The following is a 27,293-nucleotide window of genomic DNA, read 5'->3' as shown; positions in this document are numbered from 1 at the left end:
CTGTGTATTGATTTTGTATCCTGCAACTTTGCTGAATCCAGTTATTTATTAGTTCTAATAGTTCTTGGTGGAGTCTTTAGGGTTTTCTATATATAATATCATGTCATCTGCAAATAGTGCAGTTTAACTTCTTCCTTATCAATTTAGATGCCTTTTATTTATTTGTGATGTCTGATTGCCATGGCTAGGACCTCCAGTACTATGTTGATTAAGAGTGGTGAGAGTGGACATCCTTGTCTTATTCCTGATCTTAAAGGAAAAGCTTTTGGCTTTTCACCATTAAGTACATTAGCTGTGGGTTTGTCATGTATGGCCTTTACTATGTTAAGCCACATACCCTCTATACTCATTTTGTTGGGTCTTTATCATGAATGGTTGTTGAGTTTTTTCAAATGCTTTTTCAGTATCTATTGAGATGATCATGTGGTTTTTGTGCTTTTTGTTAATGTGTATGACATTGACTGATTTATGAATATGGTACCATCCTTGTATCCCTGAATAAATCCCACTTGGTCATGGTGCATGATCCTTTTGATGTATTTTTGAATTTGTTTGCTTATATTTTATTGAGGAATTTCACATCTATGTAGTATTAGAACAATTCTTAAAATTGGGCAAGGAGAGGTGGATATGATGATAGGAAGGGGAAGGGTAGATGTATGAACGTCTTGGAAAAGAGGCAATGATTGGAAAAAGTGCAGTAACATTGTCTTGGTACTTTTTAAAAAACCACATGGAATCAATTCAAACTAAAAAAATTAAAGGATAGAGTGTGACTTTTTTTGTTTTAATCAAAGTGATGTAAGGACCGAGAAGCACTACTACTTTTGAGATCAGTTGAGCCTTTATCATATGATCTGCTTTTCTGATAAGACAGATGAGCTGTTAAAAGCAAATATTACCAGGTCTTTTACACTACCTGTAATTCTTAAAAAGGGTCCTTGGTCTCTTTTTTTCTTTTAACTTTTACAACCCTTCTTTTAAATTCTTTTCTGCTTTTAAGCTTACTTTTTTTGATAGTACTTTAAATAGGAAAAACTATTTACATCTTGAATTTTCATTATAGAGAATCTTTCATGAAAAGTACACATTTGTCATGGCTGGTAACAGTTGCTAAGTATAGAATATTTCTAATTCAAACTAACTTTCTTTGGTAAAACTATCCGATTTGAGGTACATTTATATATTCTGTTATAAAGAGAAATAGATCTTTGTAACTTTGTCTCAAGCTTGAGATAGAATCTTAGTCTTTGTTCTAAATTTTTGTGATCTTTCATTACTATTAACAGGTGGAAAAGGGATAGATGTGGAAATAAAGTCCCCCACCGCATTTCTGGAAAAAACATCTTACAGTTTGTTGCCATAAAAAGGAAAGACTGTGGAGAATGGGCAATCCCCGGGGTAAGCATTAAAAAAAACCCAAATGAATGTCTTAACTTCTTTTTAGATGCTTTGTTTATTACAGGGTGGTCATGCATGGATCTCTTCTGCTCTGGGTCTCCTTCATCCTTCCCCACCTCAGATGGTGATGCTCGCGTTCCCGTCGTTGCAATGACTGTGTCCTGCCAGTCACATGTTCAGGACAGTCGAAGGCTGTTAGGATCTGGGTCTCATTCTTAAGCCCCTGGGAAAGCACATGAAGCTTGTGTCCTGGCCTTTCCACTTTGTGAGTTGAGTGATAGGGAGTTCAGACTCTCATCTTTAAAATAAAGATAATCATATCTACTTCACAGGATTACTAGAGAGAGCATATAGTGTGCTTTATAATGGCATAAAGTTAGTACTCCTTAATGTTGGGTCCCATATCAGAACTCAACTCCTACTCTAAGTCTTAGCTAAGATTTTTAGCATTTTTTTGTTAAATTCTGGTAACTTAGCCATAATAAAAAAGATAACTTTTATTATTTACTGTTCCTTATAGTTTAAAATTTTTCTCTAATATCATCAGTAAGAATGTACTTTTGTTGAGTTGTTAACAGTGGTACATTTTAAGTCTCTTTGTAAAATGTGTATGTGTGTGGCAGAGGTTTTATGTCTTACACCATATTGTGAAATGGAGATAGTTTGATGAGAAGATGATTCTTAATATACATACTACAATCTTCAAGAATGTTTTTTCTCTGTAGTATAAAAGTAGAATGTAAATAAAGGTCTCAGCTGACTGTGGTAAAGGCTTATGAGCCAAATAGTCAAACTTCACTCATGCAGAGTGTGAAACACAATAATGATTCCATCAGAGGATTTTATATTTTTATTGTCATTTGAAATGCTGACCAGTCAGGGAGCTGTTGTCATTGATATCATTTTGAGAATCATTCATATAATCAACATACTTTGAGTATCTGCCTTTTTAAAATTTTTGTCAGCCAATTTTTTAGACACTGAGGATACAACAGAGCAACATAAACAAATATCCCTGTCCTCTTGGTGCTCACATCCAGTGAGGGAGACAGATTATATAAGATAAATAAGTTGTATGTTAGAAGATGTAAATGTTAAGAAAAAACTAAAGCAGGGAAGGGGACAAGTAAGTGTTTGAGAGTTTGCAGTTTTAGGTAGGGTGGTTAGGGGTCTCCTGAGAAGGTAACAGTTAAGTAAAGATCTGAAGGAGATGAATGAGTGAATTATGTGGCTATCTGAGGAAAAGCATCTCAGACAGAAATAATAGCAGGTGCAAAAGTAATCCTAAGGCGGGATATCTGGCATGCATGTTCTAGGAACACTGAGGAGGTCAGTGTGGCTTGAATGGAATGAAAAATGAGAAAGTATCCATGTGCGTAATCCTTCCTGCCTCCAGGCTTTCCATCCTTAGCTTGAGTTTGGAATATACCAGGAAAGGAGTCTGATTGACTCAGTTTACCATAGGCTAACCTTGTGCCAATCACTGTGGTCAAATATATGAGATACCCTGGTAAGCTGCTTGTACAGAAACAGATGGTTTAGAGAATATTTCACAGAGGAATGGGGATCATGGTTATGGGCAGACAAAACAATGAATATCCACTGCATCACTAAGCAAATATTTGTTGAATGGATTAAAGCTTATTACTTTTTTTAATGCAAAAATGTGACTTGTAGGGGATGGTGGATCCAGGAGAGAAGATTAGTGACACACTGAAAAGAGAATTTGGTGAGGAAGCTCTCAACTCCTTACAGAAATCCAGTGCTGAAAAGAGAGAATTAGAGGAGCAGTTGCACAGACTCTTCAGCCAGGAGCATCTAGTGGTAAGAACTGGTAGTTCCTAGCAAGGACTTAATACTATGGATTAGTGAAAATTACTTAAAATTCTCCTGGAAATCTGGTAGATCATTCTCTGAATAAAGTGTAATACTGGTATATTTGAAATACATATTCATAAAAACAACTTAAATTGTAGGATATTTTCATTGAAAGTAGATTTCTACTTAAAGTTTTATAGCCCTTAAAGTTTTAGGTCAGTTACATCATTTATTATGATACATTTTTTCCTTTTAGTTTTTATTCAGGTGTGAGCTGATGTGATACTGAACTCATACATCCAACAGAAAACCTTTAAAAAAAACATTTGCCTGAATTCATCTCTTTTGAAAGGATATTTACATTTTAAGTTATGTTATTCAGAATTTTTCTGGTTGATTACCATTTATGTCTCATATCTGTTTTGTCTACATATCCTTTGTGATTTAAAAAAATCACCTTATAAGGTGTATGTGCACTAGTAATAAGGAAAAGGACAGACTTTCTTTTTTGTTGGCCTTTGTTTGGATTGCTTTTTTTCTTTCTAGAATTAGGATTTCTTAATTATTTATGTGCCATCCATTTTTTTTGGATCACATTTGTGTAAGAGGGCTAGATCCAAATCTTTTCAAATATTGATAGCTTAAATATTAAATATCTTACTAACTTGATTTATAGAACCCCTTTTTATAACTAAAAGAAATCTTTGTATGTCTGAAATGATAATCACAGAAATTATTAAAACAGAAACATTCTTAAAATTATAGAGCCTTAGAAAATCATATAGCCTAAATTACTTATATGGTTCTTGATTATTGTTCCCTGGGAAATTTAAGACAAGCATATGGAATGCTACATAAAAGGTTCTGATATTTATATTTCTTTTTATAAAAGGTGTTAATAAAATGAGCCCCTTATGTATAGGCATTTTAAAATGGAGCTGGGAGAGGGGATTAAAGATGGGGGTGTGAGAGGTGAGACAGAGACCTCCTCTTAAAACCACATATAATATGAAAATATAATTAGTACAACTAATCCTGAAAGAGCAACAGGAAAGAAGGCTACACAAGACTGCATACACCTGGAGAAAAGAGCAGGCCTTACAGAACAGGGTAATATACCAAAGCCATGACCCAGTGGGGCCCAAGCCCTTCCCCAACCCCAGCTCACCGGTGGGAGGAAGAGAAATGGAGCAGAGAGGGAGTGGAGGCCTGGAGCTGCAGAACACCTAGCCCTGGAAATCTGCTCTGGGAGCATGGACCTACATTGCATGGTGCTCTGGTGAGCAGTGGGGCTGGAAAGCTAAGACAGGCAGAATACCTGGAGAGACTGAGATTCCAGCTGCTTGTGAAAAACTGGGATCCATATCCGGCTGATTTGGGCGGGCAGTCTGAGAGACTTCCTAAAAGCGAGAGGGCTGCTAAAGGGGCAAGGATTGCACAGAACTTACTGCTCAGGAGAAAGGACAGGTAGACAAAATTGTTTGGGAGCACTCTTCCCAGCAGGTTGGAAACTTTCACAATCTTCAGGTGCTCCATCCCCCTGGCTGGCTGCACAGCTTCAAGGCCCCCCTCTGTGATACACAGCCTGCTGCATCTTCCTCCTGGCACCTGGCTCCCAAACCAGCAAACGCTGCCCTGGCATCAGGCCAGCCAGAAGGAAGTCCCACCTACAGCAGCTCCAAATGCAAAGCATTAAGGCTTACACCTGTGTGTGTTCTGGCAGTTGAGACAGGCATAGCAGCTGGGAAGCAGGAAACAGCTCTTTCCTTTCCCCAGGCACCAGCACCACTCTCCTGCTACCCCTGACATTGCTTCAGGGGCTGAGCAGCTCCAGAGAGTAGAGCTTCTGGACACTAGCGGGTGCCATATACAAATGTGAAATATCAAAGGAAGCTGGTTCAAAGCAAAAACTCAACAACACTAGGAAACTGAACTAATCAATCTTCGTGAAAGAGATTTCAAAATAAAAATCATAAACATGCTACTGCAGGTACAGAAAAATATTCAAGAACTCAGGAATGAATTTAGGATGGGATCTAATTGTTGAAGAACACAATGGAGTGTTTTAAAAGCAGATTAGATATGGTGGAGGAGATGATAAATGAAATAGAAATTAGAGAAGAGGAATACAAAGAAGCTGAGGCACAGAGAGAAAAAAGGATCTCTAGGAATGAAAGAACACTGAGAGAACTGTGTCACCAATCCAAATGGAACAATATTCATATTATAGGGGTACCAGAAGAAGAAGAGAGAGAAAAAGGGATAGAAAGTGTCTTTGAGGAAGTAATTGCCGAAAACATCCCCAATCTGTGGAAGAAGATAGTCTCTCAGGCCATGGAGGTGCACAGACCTCCCAACACAAGGGGAGCCAAGGAGGACAACACCAAGATATATAATAACTAAAATGGCAAAGATCAAGGATAAGGACAGATGAGTAAAAGCAGCCAGAGGGAGAAAAGATCACATTCAATGGAAAACTTATCAGGCTATCATCAGACTTCTCAGCAGAAACCTTACAGGCCAGAAGGGAGTGGCATAATGTATTTAATGCAATGAAGCAGAAGGGCCTCAAACCGAGAATACTCTATCCAGGAAGATTATCATTTAAATTTGAAGGAGGGATTAAACAATTTCTAGATAAGCAAAAGCTGAGAGAATTTACGTCCAAGAAACCATCTCTACAGTGCATTTTGGAGGGACTGCTATAGATGGAAGTTCCTAAGGATAATAGCTGTCATCAGAGGTAATAAAAAAGGATAGACAAAGAGTACAGAATATGATACCTAATATATAAAGAACAGAGGAGGAAGAAAAGGAGGGAAAAACCAAAAAGAACCTTCAGATTGTGTTTGTAATAGCATACTATGTGAGTTAAGTTAGACTCTTAGATAGTAAGGAAGTTACCCTTGAACCATTGGTAACCACAAATCTTAAGCCTGCAATGGCAATAACTACATACCTATCAATAATCACCCTAAATGTAAATGGTCTGAATGCACCAATCAAAAGACATAGAGTCACTGAATGGATTAAAAAAACAAGACCCATCTATATGCTGCCTACAAGAGACTCACTTCAAATATAAAGACATGCACAGACTAAAAGTAAAGGGATGGAAAAAAGATATTTCATGCAACTAATAGGGAGAAAAAAACAGGTGTTGCAATACTAGTATCAGACAAAAGAGACTTTAAAAGAAGGCCACAAGAGACAAAGAAGGACATTACATAATGATAAAGGGGTCAATCCAACAAGAGGATATAACCATTATAAATATCTATGCACCCAACACAGGAGCATATACGTATGCGAAACAAATACTAACAGAATTAAAAGGGGTAATGGAATGCAATGCATTCATTCTAGGAGACTTCAACACTCCACTCACTCTGAAGGACAGATCAACCAGAGAGAAAATAAGTAAGGAAACAGAGGCACTGAACAACACATTAGAACAGATGGACCTAACAGACATCTACAGAACTCTACACCCAAAAATAGCAGATACACATTCTCAAGTGCACATGGAGCATTTTCAAGAATAGATCATATACTAGGCCAGAAAAAGAGCCTCAGTAAATTAAAACAGATTGAAATTGTATCAACCAGTTTCTCAGACCACAAAGGTATGAAACTAGAAGTAAATTAAGCAAAGAAAATGAAAAGTCCCATAAACACATTGTGGCTTAACAGCATGCTCCTAAATAACCAATGGATCAATGACCAAATAAAAAGAGAGATCAAACAATATTTGGAGACAAATGATAACAATAATTCAACACTGCAAAATCTGTGGGATGCAGCAAAGGCCATGCTAAGAGGGAAATATTTTGTAATACAGGCCTACCTCAGGAAAGAACAACAATCCCATATGAACAGTCTAAACTTACAATTAACGAAACTAGAAAACAAAGAACAAATGAGGCCCAAAGTCAGTAGTAGGAGGGTCATAATAAAGATTAGAGCATAAATAAATAAAATCACGATGAATAACATAATAGAAAAAAATCAATGAAAGCAGGAGCTGGTTCTTCAAGAAAATAAACAAAATAGATAAACCCATAGTCAGACTTATCAAGAAAAAAAGAGGGTCTACACACATAAACAGAATCAGAAATGAGAAATGAAAAATCACTATGGACACCATAGAAATACAAAGAATTATGAGATAATACTATGAAAAATTATATGCTAGCAAACTGGATAACCTAGAAGAAATGCACAACTTTCTAGAAAAATACAACCTTCCAAGGCTAACCCAGAAAGAAACTAAAAGTCTGAACAGACCAATTACTAGCAACAAAATTGAATTGGTAATGAAAAAACTACCTACGAACAAAATGCCTGGACCAGATGGCTTCCCCACTGAATTTTATCAGACATTTAGTGAAGACCTAATACCCATTTTCCTTAAAGTTTTCCAAAAAGTAGAAGAGGTGAAAATACTTTCAAACTTATTCTATGAGGCCAGCATCACCCTAATACCAAAACCAGGCAAAGATATCACAACAAAAGACAAATACAGACCAATATCCCTGATGAACATGGATGCAAAAATATTTAACAAAATATTAGCAAACTGTATTAAAAAATACATCAAAAGGATCATAGGAATTTAAGAATGCAGGAGCCCAGTTGCAAAAAGACATATGCACACCTATGTTTATTGCAGCAATATTTACAATAGCCAAGAAATGGAAGTAACCTAAGTGTCCAGCAGTAGATGAATGGATTAAGAAAATGTGGTATATATACACAATGGAATATTATTCAGCTATAAGAAGAAAACAAATCCTACCATTTGCAACAACATGGATGGAGCTAGAGGGTATAAGTGAAATAAGCCAGGTGGAGAAAGACAAGTATCAAATGATTTCACTATCAAATGATTTCACTCATCTGTGGAGTATAAGAACAAAGCAAAAAGTGAAGGAACAAAACAGCAGCAGACTCACATAACCCAAGAATGGACTAACAGTTACCAAAGGGAAAGGGACTGGGGAGGGTGGGTGGGAAGGGAGGGATAAGGGGAATAAGGGGCATTATAATCAGCACACATAATTTAGGGGGGTCATGGGGAAGGCAGTATAGCACAGAGAAGATAAGTAGTGACTCCATAGCATCTTACTATGCTGATGGACAGTGACTGTAATGGGGTAGGTGGTGAAGACTTGATAATGGGGGAAACCTAGTGACCAAAATGTTGCTCATGTAATTGTATATTTATGATACAAAAAAAATTACAAAAAATAAATAAATAAAAAAATAAAGATCATCCATCATGATCAAGAAGGATTTATTCCAGGGATGCAAGGATGGTACAATATTAGAAAATCCATCAACATCATACACACATCAACAAAAAGAAGGACAAAAACCACATGATTATCTCCATAGATGCTGAAAAAGCATTCGACAAAATTCGACATCCATTCATGATAAAAACTCTCAACAAAATGGGTACAGAGGGTATCTCAACATAATAAAGGCCATATATGACAAACCCAAAGCCAACATCATACTTAACAGCAAGAAGCTGAAACCCATTCCTTTAAGATCAGGAATAAGACAAGGATGCCCACTCTCTCCACTTTTATTCAACATAGTTCTGGAGGTCCTCACCATGGCAATCAGACAATGCAAAGAAATAAAAGGCACGCAGATTGGTAAAGAAGAAGTTAAACTGTCACTGTTTGCAGAAGACATGGTATTGTACATAAAAAACCCTAAAGAATCCACTCCAAAACTACTAGATTTAATATCTGAATTCAGCAAAGTTGCAGGGTACAAAATTAATACACAGAAATCTGTTCCATTCCTATACACTAAAGATGAACTAATAGAAAGAGAAATCAGGAAAACAATTCCATTCACAATTGCATCAAAAAGAATAAAATACCTAGGAATAAACCTAACCAAGGAAGTGAAAGACCTATACTCTGAAAACTACAAGACCCTCATGAGAGAAATTAAAGAAAATACCAATAAATAGAAATACATCCCATGCTTATGGATAGGAAGAATTAATATTTTCAAAATGGCCATCCTGCCTAAAGCAATCTACAGATTCAATGCAATCCCTATCAAAATAGCAACAGCATTCTTCAATGAACTATAGCAAATAGTTCTGAAATTCATATGGAACCACAAAGACCCCAAATAGCTAAAGTAATCCTGAGAAGGAAGAATAAAGCTGGGGGGATTACACTCCCTGACTTTAAGCTCTACTACAAAGCCACAGTAAACAAGACAATTTGGTACTGGCACAAGAACAGATCCATAAACCAGTGGAACAGACTAGAGAGACCAGATATAAACCCAAGTATGTATGGTCAATTAATATATGATGAAGGAGCCATGGACATACAATGGGGAAATGACAGCCTCTTCAACAACAGGTGTTGGCAAAACTGGACAGCTACATGCAAGAGAATGAAAACTGGATTGTTGTGTGACTCCATACACAAAAGTACATTCAATATGGATCAAAGACCTGAATGTAAGTCATGAAACACTCAGAACAAAAAGGTATCCGACAGTATCGGAGAATATATTTGTAAGCGACATATCCAACAAGGGGTTAACATCCAAAATATATAAAGAACTCACAAGCCTCAACATGCAAAAAGCAAATAACCTGATTAAAAAATTGGGTGGAGGGTATGAACAGACAATTCTCCAAAGAAGAAATTCAGATGGCCAACGGGCACATGAAAAGATGCTCCACATCACTAATTACCAGGGAAATGCAAATAAAAACCACAAGGAGATACCATCTCACACCAGTTACGATGTCGCATATCGAAAATACTAAGAAAACAAATGCTGGTGAGATGCGGAGAAAGGGGAACCCTCCTACACTGCTGGTGGGAATGTAAACTAGTTCAACCATTGTGGGAAGAAATATGAAGTTTCCTCAAAAAACTAAAAATAGAAATAGCATTTGACCTGGGAATTCCACTCCTTGGAACTTACCCAAAGAAAACAAGTTCTCAGATTCAAAAAGACATATGTACCCCTGTTTATTGCAGCAGTATTTACAATAGCCAAGATATGGAAGCAACCTAAGTGTTCATCCATAGATGAATGGATAAAGAAGATGAGGTACATATACACAATGGAATACTACTTAGGCATAAGAAAGAAACAAATCCTACCATTTGCAACAACATGGATGGAGCTGGATGATATTATGCTCAGTGAAATAAGCCAGGCAGAGAAAGACAAGTACCAAATGATTTCCCTCATTTGTGGAGCATAAGAACGAAACAAAACTGAAGGAACAAAAGAGCAACAGACTCACAGACTCCAAGGAGGGACTGGTGGTTACCAAAGGGAGGGCGGGTCGGGAGGGAGGGAGAAGGGGATTGAGGTGTATTATGATTGGCACTCATGATGTGTGGGGGATCATGGGGAAGACAGAGAAGGCAAATAGTGTATCTGTGGCATATTACTACGCTGATGGGCAGTGACTGCAATGGGGTATCTGGGGCTGTAGTAACCACATTGTTTTTTTCATGTATGTGATACCTTTATAAGAGTGTATATCAATAATACTTTCTAATAAAAATAATGAAATTTAATGGAGCTGGGAAACCAATAAGATGTGGGCGTATGTACATCCAGACCAGGTGGAATCATGAACTTTTGAACTTGGTCAAACCACAGATACTCCAAGGACTCAGCCTGAACACCTGCACCTTCCTGGTAAAGGGTTTTGCTTAGTGATAGCCTTAGCAACCGGTTATGTTTAGCGAAGATTAGCTTTCTGCTGCCAGCTAGCGTCAAAATTCTTTGTAAACAACATATACAAATATTCCCTTTCTGTCTTTAAAAACCCATGACTTTTGATCCCTGGTGGCTTACTGCCCAAATCTGTGTTCCCTGAATTGCAATTCTTTGATCCCCAAAAACACTTCTGCTAATTGCCTCCTGACAATTTTAGTGTGACCCTTTTTTTATTTGGTAAAAAACATGTAATGTATAATTTACCATCGTAGCCAATTTTAAATGTACAGGTAAATAATGTGAATTATATACACATTGTTTTGAAACAGGATATTTACACTTCTGATTCTTATGAGGGTAACATGATTCTCCTCTACCTACTGCTGTTTCACTCTACACTTTTGTTGTCTGTCTTCTTTTAAAAATAGATATACAAGGGATATGTTGATGATCCTCGAAACACCGATAATGCATGGATAGAGACAGAAGCTGTGAACTACCATGATGAAACAGGTAATTTTACTTGTCCTTACTAAAATGACTGCATTGTGGGTCAGTATTAGTCAGATAGCCCACTAGGGCATAACGAAATTTGGACTTTTTTAGCATCTTAAGCCAATCAACTACTGATTATAGGATTATATTGATATGAAACCAAAATTGTTGATATTAAAAGAATACATAAAACAAAGTCTTAAAAATGTTGCCAGGACCTAATTTCCTTTGATCCATTTGTAACACATAAGACTGAAGTTGAATTTATAGAATAAAATTTTGTGCCATAAAACTGTCAAATTGTTTGTATTGTATGAGTCCATTTGTGTGAAACAAAAACAAAAGCCACTGGAGATCTAGGTAGAAAGTATAGCCTGATAAGGCGAATGGGATGTATATCTGTTGTACTGTTAGAAATAATTTTATAATAAGTATGTGTTAGTACAACACAAAACAACACCAAAATTATTCTAAGCATTGAAAAAATTTTAAATGAATGCTTTTACTGGTCCATGGATTTAAAAGTTTGGAAGGTGGGGTGGAATCAAATCTGTTATTTAAAAAAGTGAAGGGAAATTTGTGATCTTAAAATTAATTAAGATCTTTATACGTTTGATGGCTTCTTTTGAAATATTTTATTGTCAAATTGGATGGTGTTTTTAAATACTTTGTTCTCATCTGTAGCATAACGAACTGAGGGTAGCCTATGAGAGCTGAATGTTCTGCTCATGGCTCTCTTCTGGGCTGTGCAACCATGTGCAAATCACTTGTTTTCTTGTACTCAGTTTTTCATTCATAAAATGGACTGGAACTAGAAGATCTGTCACTTTTACAGTCTGTGTTTTGCTTGTTGAACTTTGGGACCACATTCCAGCACCATTTCTACTACTTGTATACAACTACTCTAATCAAAGAATTAGAAGAGTTCATCCTGGTATTGAGAACTTAGGATAAATATTTTAGAGGGAAGAATATGCAAATGTAACTTAGAAGCAGGTCTGTAGCACTTAAGTACTCATAAATTTGTTCACTATTTATTTTGGGGATTAGAAACAATGACTGATCCTCCAGAGGTTGATTAAATAGTTGATGAGTTGTTCAAATCACTGCTTTTGGCCATCCAATCTCTCTTTAAACTTAAAAAGTTTCTTATCTGAGAAACCAAAATCTCTGCCATGTCTGAGTCTGATTTTGGTGCCTCCTTTGTCTCCTAAGACTGTGCTTTTGCCTTTTATCTTGCCTTACAGTGTTTTTTGAAAGCTGGACATGATGCATCCAGTAAAAGGAACTGAGGCAGATAGGCCTTTAGTGTGAGGTTTTATGTTTATCTGACTGGGAGATAGGCTGTGCTTAGTATTTGCTGCAGTTGTACATGTCAGAGGCTAGAATTTCCTTCAGGGTCCTTGTTTTTGTCTCATCTGTTGTCTTTGGGTTTCCCTGGAGACTTTAAGTAGTTCCCCGCTGTGGAGGTCTTTTGGTCTGGTTCCCCTGTGATTCTGCAGGAGCCCTCTTGGTGTGCTGGTGAGCTGTGGGGCCTGGTTCTCCTGTGCTTAGGTCTCAGTCTTCTGTGAGCTTGCACCCCTGGGCTGTGACCTTCACAGCTGCTCCTCAGCTTCTCCCCTACACCCTCGCTCTGGAGTTGGGTATTTCCCTTCCCTCTGGTTGGTTAGGCCTTGGTAAAGTGCTTTTCTTGAGCTGAATGCTTTGGGTGTATTTCATAATGGTTATTTTCTTCTCTCCTGCTGTAAGCAAGTGGGGATTTTTGTCCAGTCTTCACCCTGAGAACCTGATAGCATTCCTGGAAGTAAAACTCATGAAAATGTGACACCCCCTCATCCCACCTGCCACCCTAAGACTGGATCTCCAGGAGATTTTATTTCTCAAGCTAGTATATAGATCAGTTTCCAGTCTATAGATTCATTTCCAGAAATTAGTCAGTTAATCTTTTAAAAATTAAATATAGTTGATATACAATCATATTGGTTTCAAGTATACAACACAGTGGTTCAACAGCTACCCATATTATTAAATCCTTACCCCAACTAGTGCAGTTAATATCTGTCAACATGAAATATATTACAGAGTCATTGGCTATATTCTCCATGCAGCACTTTCATCCCTGTGACCAACTTATGGTTGAGATTTTTGTGCTTTTTTGTCCCCCTCACCATCTCCACCCACCCACTGCAGATCCATCCCTATGGTAACTAGCAAACACTTCTCAGTATCTATGCAAACTGCAACAATTTTTTAAATTGAAGTATAGTCTGTGTACAATCTTATATTCAACTATACAACAGTGGTTCAACAGTTTACCCATATTATTAAATCCTCACTCCAACTAGTGCAGTTACTATTTGACAACGTAGGAAGATGTTACAGACAGAATCATTGACTATATTCTCCATGCTTTTCTACCACCCCTATGTCCCACTTTTATTATGATTGAGAATTTTTGTGCCTTTTTATCCCCTCCCCCAGCTCCATCCCCCCATGGTAACCACCAGTCATTTCTCAGTGTCTATGAGTCTACTGCTATTTGTTTTGTTTTTATATTCCACATATAAGTGAAATCATATGGTATTTGTCTGTCTCCACCAAGCTTATTTCATTTAACATAATACCCTTTAGGTCCATCCATGTTGTTGCAAATGGTAGGATTTCTTTCTTTTTTCATGGCTGAATAATACTCCATTGTGTATATGAACCACGTCTTCTTTATCCATTCATCTAAGACACTTAAGTTGCTTCCATATCTTGGCTATTGTAAATAATGTGGCAGTAAATGTAGGGGTGCATATATCTTTTCTAATCAGGGATTTTGTTTTCTTGGGTAAATTCCTAGAAGTGGAATTACTGGGTCATATGGTATTTCTATTTTTATTTTTTTGAGTAACCTCCATACTGCTTTCCACAGTGGCTGCACCAACTGACATTCTCACCAACAGTGTTAGGAGGGTTCCATTTTCTCTACATTCTCGCCAGCAGTTGTTTCTTGTCTTTTGGATAGTGGACAAAAGACATTTCCTAACTGGTGGGAGGTGATATCTCATTGCAGTTTTGATTTGTATTTCTCTTATGATTAGTGATGTGGAGCATCTTTTATGTGCCTATCGACCATCTGTATGTCTTCTTTGGAAAAATGTCTTTTCAGGTGCTCTGCTCATTTTTTAATCAGGCTATTTGTTTTTTTGGTGTTGTCATATAGGTTCTTTATATAATTTGGATGTTAACCCCTTATTGGATAAATCATTTATGAATATATTCTCCCATACTATAGGTTGCCCCATTATCTGTTGATGGTATCCCTAGCTGTACAGAAGCATTTTAGTTTGATGTCGTCCTATGTATTCATTTTTTATTTTGTTTCTGTTGCCCAGTGAGATGGGTCCAGAAAAAGATTGCTCCTGCTCATATTCAAGAAATTTTTGCCTATTTAAGAGTTTTATGGTTTCATGTTTTAGGTCTTTAATCCATTTTGAGTTTACTTTTGTGTATGTTGTTAAACAGTAATCCATTTTTATTCTCCTGCATATAGCTGTCCAGTTTTCCCAACACCATTTATTGAAAAGACTGTATTTTTCCCATTGCATATTTATGGTTCCACTATAGTATATTAACTGACCACATATGCATTGGTTTATTTATGGGCTCTCTATTCTGTTCCATTGATCTATGGGTCTGTTCTTATGCAGTACCATACTGTTCTGATTACTGTAGCTTCGTAGTATAGCTTGAAGTCAGGGAGTGTCATACCCCTAGCTTTGTTCTTCTTCTCAAGATTGCTTTGACTTTTCAGGGTCTTTTGTGGTTCCATACGAATTTTGGGATTATTAGCCTTAGCCCATTGAAAAATGACACTGGCACAAGAACAGACTCATAGATCAGTGGGACAGAGCGTGAATATAAACCTACACATATATGGTCAATTAATATATGACAAAGGAGCCATGAATATACAATGGGGAAATACAACCTCTTCAATAACTTGTGTTGGGAGAACTGGACAGCTACATTCAAGAGAATGAAACTGGATTATTAAATCCATACACAAACGTAAATTCGAAATGGATTAAAGACCTAAATGTAAGTCATGAAACCTTAAAACTCTTAGAAGATAACATAAGCAAAAGTCTGAGAAATTCCTGGACACATCTCCTTAGGAAAGGGAAACAAAGTAAAAAATGCACAAGTGGGACTATATCAAACTAAAAAAATCTCTGTACAGCAAAGGACACCATCAACAGAATAAAAAGGAAACCTACACCATGGGAGAATATATTTGTAAACAATTTATCCAATAAGGAGTTAATGTCCAATATATATAAAAAACTCATACACCTCAACATCAAAAAATCAAATAATCAGATTTAAAAAATGGTGGAGCACCCAGACAGACATTTTTCCAAAGAAAAAATACATATGGCCAACAGGCAAATGAAAAGATGCTCCATGTCACTAATCATCAGAGAAATGCAAATCAAAATCACACTGAGATATCATCTCCCACCAATTGGGAGGTGTCTTTTGGCCACTATCAAAAGATAAAAAATAACAAGTGTTGCTGAGGATGTGAAAAAAGGAACCCTCCTATCGTGTTGGTGGGAATGTCAGTTGGTGCAGCCACTGTGGAAAGCAGTATGGAGTTTGCTCAAAAAACTAAAAAAATAAAAATAGAAATTCCATAGGACCTAGTAATTCCACTTCTAGAAATTTACCCAAGGAAAACAAAATCCCTGATTCAAAAAGATATATGCACCCCTATGTTTATTGCCACATTATTTACAATATCCTGATTATGGAAGCATCCAAAGTGTCCATCAATAAATGAATGGATAAAGAAGATGTGGTACATATACAAAATGGAATGTTATTCATGCATAAAAAGGAAAGAAATCCTGCCATTTGCAACAACATGGATGGACCTAGAGGGTATTATGCTAAGTGATATAAGCCAGGTGGAAAAACATAAGTATCATATGATTTCACTTACATGTGGAAATCTAAAAATAAGCAAAACAAAATCATAGCAGTAGACTCATAGACACTGAGAAATGATTGGTTCCCATGGGGAATGGATTGGGATGCGTGGGTGGGGAGGGCTTGGGGGATAAAAATGTACAAAAGTTCTCAATCATAATGTAAGTTAGACACAGGAATGGTAGTACAGCATAGAGAGTATAGCCATAGATTCTATAACATCTTCCTATGTTACCAGATGGTAACTGCACGTGTTGGGGTGAGGATTTAATAATATGGGTAACTGTTGAACCACTGTGTTCTATATTTGAAACCAATATAAGATTGTATATCAATGATAACTTCAGTTTAAAAAATGCATTGGTATTTTGATTGGGATTGCATTTAATCTGTAAATTGCTTTGGGCAGGATGGTTATTTTGACAATATTAATTCTTCCTGTCCATGAACATGGGATAGGTTTCCATTTATTCATGTCTTCAATTTCTATCATCAGTGTCATAGTTTTCAGAGTACAGATCTTTCACTTCCTTGGTTAGGTTTATTCTTAGGTATTGTTCTTTTTGATGCATTTGTAATTGAAATTGCTTTCCTGGTTTCTCTTTCTGCTATTTCATTGTTCACATATAGGAATGACATACATCTTCGTATATTGATTTTGTATCCTGCAGTGTTGCCGAATCCAGTTATTAGTTCTAAACTTTTTTGTTTGTGTCTTGAGGGTTTTCTATATATAATATCATGTCATCTGCAAATAGTTACTGTTTTGCCTTTTCCTTACCATTTGGATGCCTTTTTCCTTTGTTTTTTGTCTGATTGCTGTGGCTAGGACTTCCAGTACTATGTTGGATAAAAGTGGCGAGAGTGGGCATCCTATCTTGTTCCTGATCTTAGAGGAAAAGCTTTCAGCTTTTTGCTGTTAAGTATGATGTTAGTCATATAAGGCCTTTATTATGTTGAGGTACAAACCCTCCATATCCATTTTGTTAAGATTTCATCAACAAATAAATGGATGTTGAAGTTTGTCATATGCTCTTTAAGCATCTATTGAGATGATAATATAGTGTTTATCCTTTTGTTGATGTAATGTATCACATTGTTTTTTATGAATATTGTTCCATTCTTCCATCCCTGGAATAAATCCCACTTGGTCATGATGAATTATATTTTTGATGTATTTTTTTATTTGGTTTGCTAACATTTTCTTGAGGATTTTTGCATCTATAATCATCAGGGATATTGGTCTATGATTTTCTTTTTTTGTAGTGTCTCTTTGTCTGGTTTTGTTTATTAGAGTGATGCTGGCCTCATAGAATGAGTTTGGAAACTTTTTAAAAGCTCTTGATAAACATTGCCAAATTGGCATACAGAAATATGCCATTTACATTGCCAACAACACTGAGCACATTATTTTTAATTTTTTGATATATTTTAATAACTTTATTTACATATATAGATAGAAATACATTTAATAAATGTTTTATATATTTATAAATATAACTACAAATACTTCCTCTTATGGTTTCTGGTTTGCTTAGAGACATGGTTAAAAAAGTCCATTTACCTTAACAGTCAGCAGTAATTGTTTTGTTTCATTTTTTTCAAATTTAAATTTCTAATTCCTATGGAATTTATTTTGATGTAAGGTTTCATGCTTGTTTAATCAGAATTTTTTTATGGCTAATCATTTTAATTTTTAGAAAAACTTTCTTACTGGTGCTCTAAAGTATTGGAAATTGGTTAAAACTTGGGCATTTGGAAAATTTGGAATATTCTAGCTTTTAATTCACTTGGCCTCCTAATAGAATTATGATTTAGGATTATTTTTCATAAGGATATTTGAAGATACAGAGTTACGTTGTAAAATAAGTGAATGAAGTAATTACTTTTTCTTGGTGATGTTTTTTCTTTGGTAACAGGTGAGGTAATGGATAAACTTACCCTAGAAGCTGGAGATGATGCTGGAAAAGTGAAATGGGTGGATATCAGTGATGAACTTAAGCTTTATGCCAGCCATTCTCAATTCATCAAACTTGTGGCAGAGAAACGAGATGCACACTGGAGTGGGGATTCCGAAACTGACTGCCGTGGATTATAGTTTGCAATCTTCATGTAAGCCAAAAGCCCACTAAGGGGAATGTCTGAAAAGAAAAGTGTCAAAAGCTATGGTGCGGGGCACGGGGGAGGGGGCAGGGATTATTTTATTCATTTTCAGAACAATTTGCATTTAGAAGGTTTGGCATCAGAATATTAATAAATATGGTGAAGTGAAACACACAATTTGCTGCTTTCCAGTCAAAAGAAATATAAACAATCATATTTTGTATGTATTCTATTTAAGCATGGCTTAAACCCAATTTAAACACCTGATGCTCTTTGAAGAATTACAATGTGAATAAAGATAAATTTCTGATCAGACATAATTTCTGCTTTCCAGCTAGTTCTTGTTTTGTTTGTTTTGTTTGTTTTTCCCATTGATCTTTGAGGTCTGAGGATGTTCTTGCCTCCTGAAGCTCCTCTGAGAGGAATGCCAGCATTCCTGACTTATCTTTAAAATACTTGCTTCGTACGATGTTGTTGAAACTGATTTAAGACATGGAAACCTTATATGTTCTTGACTTTAGAGTCATCAGTTTTATGAAGAAATTCGAATCCTCTTTTAATCAATAAAGATCAAGATCAATGAATAACAGCACATGTTCTTATTTTTACAAATTCTGAATTAAAAAATGTGTCCAGGAAATTAGTAATTTAAATTGATGTATTTATTTTATGCTACTGTAACTATAAATGTCACAAATGAATTAAAAATAGATGTTCAAAAAGGAATTGAAATGAAACAGAGACAGGGAAGTCTGGGATTTTTTGCTAGGAAGGGAATGGTAAGAATTGAAATAGGTTTTTGAGGGATCTGCTGTTAACATTATAATTCTCAGAGGATAGGAAAGAGTTGGTGTTCTAGGTGCTCTTGGAAGCAGAGAAAAGAAAATAATACTGTCTTGCCTCAGTGAACATGTTTATCACCTTCTGGCTAAGATATCCATTGAGAAAGTGCCATGATATTAACTCCTGTCAAGCCAGAGGTAATAAGGGCTGTCATGATTCATCCCAGTTGTACTACAGATGAAGAAAAGGAGGTTTAGGAGATAAAGAGGATGTTTTCTTCAAATACTTAAAAAAAAAAGATATTAGGGTCACCTTTTAGCTCATGGAATTAGGGTTAAGGTAAATCAAAAGTTTTTTTCTTTTTTTTTTTTCTGATTTATTGTCAAAATTCCTTTGGTGGTAAACCTGAACTGAACTGACAGGAGGCTTTTTCCCCTTAGTATGACTATAAGTTTTGCTAAGAAATGTGAGAATGTTTGATTTCAGGATGCTGCCTCAAACCCCTCTGGAAGAGTTATAAAATTTATGTGTGGTATTCATTTTGTAAAAGCCATCAAATCCTAGTCCCTGGGCATGAAATAAGGGTCCCGTGCTTGACAAGGATGATCGACTTATCAAGTGAGGGGTAGAATGACCTTCTCCCAGAATGAAAGAGTCTGATTCTACTTCTGCTGTTTGGTAGGAAAAAATTGCTTTACCCTGATATTGAATAGAATTGTCTAAAATTGAAACTGCTTTACAAAAGCTCTTAAGAAAGTTTGAGCAATTTCCTGAGAAATGACATTTACTTACGTTTGATAGTTTTGATATACTTAAAGTGACATTAGAAAAGATACTAGGTTACATTACAGTTTTATTTAAGGAATGAGTACAGAAGATGGTCTATAGATCATAAATTCTTCATGGCATTTTGGAGTTTTCATTGGAACATTTACCAAGTATGCAAAATGATAAACTAAAAACTATAGGTAGGATAGAAGTAGATAATCTTCTGATAACTATTGTAAGTATCAGGCACCATCTATAATGGAAAAAACAAATTAAAATTTTAATTTAAGACATTTCTGGAGGCATATCTACTTCTGTATCACTAGTTGGTGCTGCCTTCATATCTGCTTTCCTTGTATTTTAGATATAAAGGATATTTTTATTTTTTTAGGGATGTTTAGTAAAATAAACAACAATGATAGATACTATTTATTGACTATTTACATTATATCACTTAATCCTCACAACATTCCTGTGCAGTTAGCTGGTATTATTCCCATTTCACAGATAAAAATGTTATTTAGAAAGGTTGCCCCAAGGTTTTACAGCAAGGGACAGAGCTGGGACGTGAATACTGGTCTGCCTGGTTCCAAAACCTGTTCTGTGTCTACTGTATTCTCTACTAATGTTATGACATTTTTATGATTTACTCTATGCACTTTGGAAGATTATATAATGTAAGCAGAACTAATGTTATCCTTAGTACAGTTATGGTTTATGACCTGAAATTTAAGGGCAATCTAATTTGCCTAGCTTTGTTGAACTGTGTGCATAATTTTGTGCCAAAGACATTTATTTGGTAGTGTCTTAACCTGAGTATAAATGGCTACAATCAGTGTTTGCCTTGCTAGCAGCTGTTTTGAGTTTTGAAAGTATTTCAAGCTCAAAAAGAATTATATGCTAAATTTATATACCAAGGATGTAACTACCTAAAATCTAAATATTTGGTAGTCAAAGAAGGCACTTGAAAATTCTAGTCACTTTTAGAGGGTAAATGCTTTCAGCATAAAGACTTATCGTAGTTAGTATTATTTTCTAATCTATTTGTGAAGTTTTAGTAAGCCAATTTAGGATACATCCTTTGAAGTAATATTTGTAATTAATTTGTTTTTGTTTACAGCTGCTTTCATCATACTATTAGTTTACCAATATGAATGCAATCTAAGGTAATTAAGCTTAATAGCCTTAGATATTTTTAAGTGTACAATGGTATTCTAAAGATATTTGGAGATTTTACTAACTGTATGTAACTTCTGACATAGTAGTGAGAAAATTATTTCTGCCACAATAAACAATACAGGTTATATTTATTATATGAAGGCATCTTTGCCGTAATCTATTTTTTGCCTCCACCCATGTCTCCCATATTATGGTGATTTTATTGTTGACCGTTTAGTGTTGGTATAATCATGTATCTTAGAAAATAGAAAATAATGTGGTCCTTTTATACTTAAATGCTAATAAATTGAAACCCCAGCTGTGTTTTCTGCAAAAAAGAGCTTATTTTCTCCTACTTAGCTTCTGATGGCCTGTAAGGACATCTGAAGTGGTAAAAAAAAAAAACACTAAATAATCTCTTCTGGGCAATTAACTTGTCAGAAGGAAAAATTGAAGTCTCATCCAGTTTCTTTCTCAAAATTGGGTTTGAGAATATTTTGCTTCATTAGCTTCTCTCAAGATTGATTAAAATAAATGTATACTAATTATAATTTTAATTGACATTAATTCAGATATTTAAAAAAGATATGCCTTTTTTGGTCTCTCTACTTTTTGTACATATTTTAAATGAGAGGAAACCAGGATGAGAATCAGTAGAAGTCACAAGATTTGTAGCCATCAAGTGAACTGATATATTTGTGGTAAGCAGATGTGTCCCTTTACCTGGAGAGGAGGCCATTTCTAGATTTGATAGTTCATAGCGGGCTTGTCTCACTGCACACTATGAATTGTCGATAAGGCAAAAATAAGCATGGGGTAAAGTTAACTGTGTGAAATGTTTAAATCTAATACTGCATATATTTCTATAAACTGAAGTTTTTTCAAATATCATGGGCATTCTGAAAAGAAAACCTTATTAGACCTGCAGAAATGCTGATCTAAAGATCTTGGAGGAAGTTGAGTTTATAACTCATGAGCTCTGGGTAGATCAGTTGGGCTTGAATCTCTCATGTTTTCAAAGTTCAGAAGAATTATTCTTACCTTTCTTGAAATTAAGCATCACTTGCTTTTATCAATATAATTATAGAAATGAAGTCTTACCCCAAAGAAGACATAAAAAATATTATCTTCAGTCTATGAAATAGATTTTTGTTTATAGTAGCATCAAAATTAATATGGACTCAAAGGCGGAGCCAAGATGGCGGCATGAGTAGAGCAGCAGAAATCTCCTCCCGAAACCACATATATTTTTGAAAATACAACAAATATAACTCTCCCTAAAAGACAAACCAGAAGACACAGGACAACAGCCAGACTACATCCACACCTGCAAGAACCCAGTGCCTCACAAGGGGGGTAAGATACAAGCCGTGGCCCGGCGGCACCAAGCGCCCCTCACTCCAGCTCCCGGCGGGAGGAGAGGAGTCACAGCCGGGAAGGAGAGGGAGTCCAGGACTGCTAAACACCCCGCCCTAGCCATCCACACCAGAGTGCAGACACAGTGTGTGCATGGGATGCTGGAAACTAGGGAAACAGGACACTAAGACCTGTGGGCAGGTCCCCGCAGCAGGGGCCCTGAGAACAAAGAAAAGCAAGTGCTTTTTGAAAGTCTTAAAGGTACAGGGACCCCACAGCTGGAAGGAAGTGTCCCGGGACACTTAGCCTAGCAGCTGGGAATCCTGGGGAACTCTGTGCGCACTAACCCCCTGTGCAGCAGGGCTGCTTGGAGGCCCCTCACGGAGATAAACAGCCTCCCGGCCATTTGCCCTCTGACGCGGCTCCTCCATATCGGAGCAGCGGCCTGAGGCAGGTCACGCCCACAGCAACTGCGGAGCTAAACTTCATAGTGGCCGGGCAAGAATCAGAGGCCCTGCCTGCGCACAGCTGCCTAGCACAAGCTGCTAGCAGTCACTGTTCTCCAAAGAGAGGACGGCCACAAACCAACAAGAAGGGACATTCTCCCAGCCGTCACTCGCCCCAGCTCCACAAACTATCTCTATTGCCATGAAAAGGCAGAATCTGAGACAGACAAAAATCACAGAGACAACACCTGAGAAGGAGATTGACCTAACCAGTCTTACTGAAAAAGAATTCAAAATAAAAATCATGAACATGCTGAGGGAGATGCAGAGAAATATACAAGAGCTAAGGGATGACGTCCGGAGGGAGATTAAAGAAGTGAAACAATCTCTGGAAGCATTTATAAGCAGAATGGTTTGATGGAATAGAAACCAGAGAACAGGAATGCATAGAAGCTGATGCAGAGAGAGATAAAAGGATCCCCAAGAATGAAACAATATTAAGAGAACTGTGTGACGAATCCAAAAGGAACAATATCCACATTATAGGGGTACCAGAAGAAGAAAAGAGAGAAAAAGGGATAGAAAGAGTCTTTGAAGAAATAATTGCTAAGAACTTCCCCAAACTGGGGGAGGAAATAGTTGCTCAGATGTGGAAGTACACAGAACTCCCAACAGAAAGGACTCAAAGAGGACAACACCAAGATACATAATAATTAAAATGGGAAAGATCAAGGAAAAGGACAGAGTATTAAAAGCAACGAGAGAGAGAAAAAAGGTCACCTACAAAGGAAAACCCATCAGGCTATCATCAGACTTCTCAACAGAAACCTTGCAGGCCAGAAGAGAATGGCATGATATAGTTAATACAATGAAACAGAAGGGCCTTGAAACAAGGATACCGTATCCAGCACAATTATCATTTAAATATGAAGGAGGGATTAAATAATTCTCAGACAAGCAAAAGTTGAGGGAATTTGCCTCCCACAAACCACCTATACAGGGTATTTTAGAGGGACTGCTCTAGATGTGAGCACTCCTAAAAACAGCAAAGAAAAAACACCCAACATATGAAGAATGGAGGAGGAGAAATAAAAAGAGAGAGAAATAATTAGCAGGCTGCGTTTATAATAGCTAAATAAATGAGTTAAGTTAGACGGTAAGGTAGTAAAGAAGCTAACCTTGAACCTTTGGTAACCACGAATCTAAAGCCTGCAATGGTAATAAGTGCGTATCTTTCAATAATCACCCTAAATGTAAATGGACTGAATGTACCAATCAAAAGACACAGAGTAATAGAATGGATAAAAAAGCAAGACCCATCTATATGCTGCTTACAAGAGACGCACCACAAACCCAAAGACATGCACAGATTAAAAGTCAAGGGATGGAAAAAGATATTTCATGCAAACAATAGGAAGGAAAAAGCAGGTGTTGAACTACTAGTATCAGACAAAATAGACTTAAAAACAAAGAAAGTAACAAGAGATAAAGGACGACACTGCATAATGATAAAGGGCTCAGTCCAACAAGAGGATACAACCATTATAAACATATATGCACCCAATACAGGAGCACCAATACATGTGAAACAAATACTAACAGAATTAAAGGAGGAAATAGAATGCAATGCATTCATTTTGGGAGACTTTAACACACCACTCACTCCAAAGGACAGATCCACCAGACAGAAAATAAGTAAGGACACAGGTACTGAACAACACATTAGAACAGATGGACCTAAGAGACATCTATACAACTCTACACCCAAAAGCAACAGTATACACATTTTTCTCAAGTGCACATGGAACATTCTCCAGAATAGACCACATGTTAGGCCACAAAAAGAGCCTCAGTAAATTCCAAAAGATTCAAATCCTACCAACCAACTTTTCAGACCACAAAGGCATAAAACTAGAAATAAAATGTACAAAGAAAGCAAAAAGGCCCACAAACACATGGAGGCTTTACAACATGCTCCTAAATAATCAATGGATCAATGACCAAATTAAAATGGAGATCCAGCAATATATGGAAACAAATGACAACAATAACACAAAGCCCCAACTTCTGTGGTACACAGCAAAAGCAGTCTTAAGAGGAAAGTATATAGCAATCCAGGCATATTTAAAGAAGGAAGAACAATCCCAAATGAATAGTCTAATGTCACAATTATTGAAATTGGAAAAAGAAGAACAAATGAGACCTAAGATCAGCAGACAGAGGGACATAATAAAGATCAGAGTGGAAATAAAAAAAATTGAGAAGAATAAAACAATAGCAAAAATCAATGAAACCAAGAGCTGGTTCTTTGAGAAAATAAACAAAATAGATAAGCCTCTAGGCACACTTATTAAGAGGAAAGGAGAGTCAACACACAACAATGAGGAACGAAAAAGGAAAAATCACGACGGACCCCACAGAAATACAAAGAATTATTAGAGAATACTATGAAAACCTATATGCTAACAAGCTGGAAAACCTAGGAGAAATGGACAACTTCTTAGAAAAATACAACCTTCTAAGACTGACCCAGAAAGAAACAGAAAATCTAAGCAGACCAATTAGCAGCAACAAAATTGAAGCGGTAATCAAAAAACTACCCAAGAGCAAAATCCCCGGGCCAGATGGATTTACCTCAGAATTTTATCAGACATACAGAGAAGGCATAACGCCCATTCTCCTTAAAGTTTTCCAAAAAATAGAAGAGGAGGGAATACTCCCAAACTCATTCTATGAAGCCAACATCACCCTAATACCAAAACCAGGCAAAGATCCCACCAAAAAAGAAAAATACAGACCAATATCCCCGATGAATGTAGATGAAAAAGTACTCATCAAAATATAAGCAAACCGAATTCAAAAATACATTAAAAGGATCATACACCACTACCAAGTGGTATTCATCCCAGGGATGCAATAATGGCACAACATTCGAAAATCCATCAACATCATCTACCGCATCAACATAAAGAAGGACAAAAACTACATGATAATCTCCATAGATGCTGAAAAAGCATTCAGCAATATTCAACATCCATTCATGATAAAAACTCTCAACAACATGGTATAGAGGGCAAGTACCTCAACATAATAAAGGCCATATATGATCAACCCACAGCTAACATCATACTGAACAGCGAGAGGCTGAAAGCTTTTCCTCTGAGATCGGGAACAAGACAGGGATGCCCACTCTCCCCACTGTTATTCAACATAGTACTGGAGGTCCTAGCAATGGCAATTAGACAAAACAAAGAAATACAAGGAATCCTGATTGGTAAAGAAGAAGTCAAACTGTCACTATTTGCAGATGACAATTTTTATGATATTGTACATAAAAAATCCCTAAAGACTCCACTCCAAAACTACTAGAACTGATATCGGAATATAGCAAAGTTGCAGGATACAAAATTAACACACAGAAATCTGTGGCTTTCCTATACAACGACAATGAACTAATAGAAAGAGAAATCAGGAAAACAATTCCATTCACAATAGCATCCAAAAGAATAAAATACCTAGGAATAAACCTAACCAAGGAAGTGAAAGACCTATACCCTGAAAACTATAAGACACTCTTAAGAGAAATTAAAGGGGTCACTAACAAATGGAAACTCATCCCATGCTCTTGGCTAGGAAGAATTAATATTGTCAAAATGGCCATCCTGCCCAAAGCAATATACAGATTCGATGCAATCCCTATCAAACTACCAACAGCATTCTTCAATGAACTGGAACAAATAGTTCAAAAATTAGTATGGGAACACCAAAGACCCTGAATAGCTAAAGCAATCCTGAGAAGGAAGAATAAAGTGGGCGGGGGATCTCACTCCCCAACTTGAAGCTCTGCTACAAAGCCACAGTAATCAAGACAATTTGGTACTGGCACAGAACAGAGCCACAAACCAATGGAACAGAATAGAGACTCCAAACATTAACCCAAACATATATGGTCAACTAATATTCGATAAAGGGGCCATAGACATACAATGGGGAAATGAAAGTCTCCTCAACAGATGGTGCTGGCAAAACTGGACAGCTACATGTAAGAGAATGAAACTGGATCACTGTCTAACCCCATACACAAAAGTAAATTGGAAATGGATCAAAGACTTGAATGTAAGTCATGAAACCATAAAACTCTTAAAAAAAACATAGGCAAAAATCTCTTAGACATAAACATGAGTGACCTCTTATTGAACATATCTCCCTGGGCAAGGGAAACAAAAGCAAAAATGAATAAATGGGACTATATCAAGC

The 27,293-nt window shown here is 36.6% G+C and overlaps 1 protein-coding gene across 5 annotated transcripts in view; it reads left to right on the top strand.

Annotated features, from left to right (window-relative positions):
• The window catches only part of NUDT9 (nudix hydrolase 9), a 57,507-nt gene extending 36,116 nt beyond the window's left edge, over positions 1 to 21,391 (top strand). For all 5 annotated transcript variants that reach the window (XM_017654505.3, XM_017654503.3, XM_017654506.3 and 2 more), the window contains 4 exons: positions 1,290 to 1,401; positions 3,079 to 3,225; positions 11,376 to 11,460; positions 18,342 to 21,391. In XM_017654505.3, the coding sequence (XP_017509994.3) occupies positions 1,290 to 1,401; positions 3,079 to 3,225; positions 11,376 to 11,460; positions 18,342 to 18,520 (523 nt within the window). In that variant the 3' untranslated portion in view covers positions 18,521 to 21,391. The remainder of the gene's footprint in view (positions 1 to 1,289; positions 1,402 to 3,078; positions 3,226 to 11,375; positions 11,461 to 18,341) is intronic.
• The last annotated feature ends 5,902 nt before the right edge of the window (positions 21,392 to 27,293 follow it).

Source organism: Manis javanica, chromosome 5 (assembly GCF_040802235.1).
Source record: "Manis javanica isolate MJ-LG chromosome 5, MJ_LKY, whole genome shotgun sequence".
NCBI lineage: Eukaryota > Metazoa > Chordata > Mammalia > Pholidota > Manidae > Manis > Manis javanica.
The sequence above is the reverse complement of the archived record's forward strand: the minus strand, read 5'-3'. Positions and strand labels throughout refer to the sequence as shown.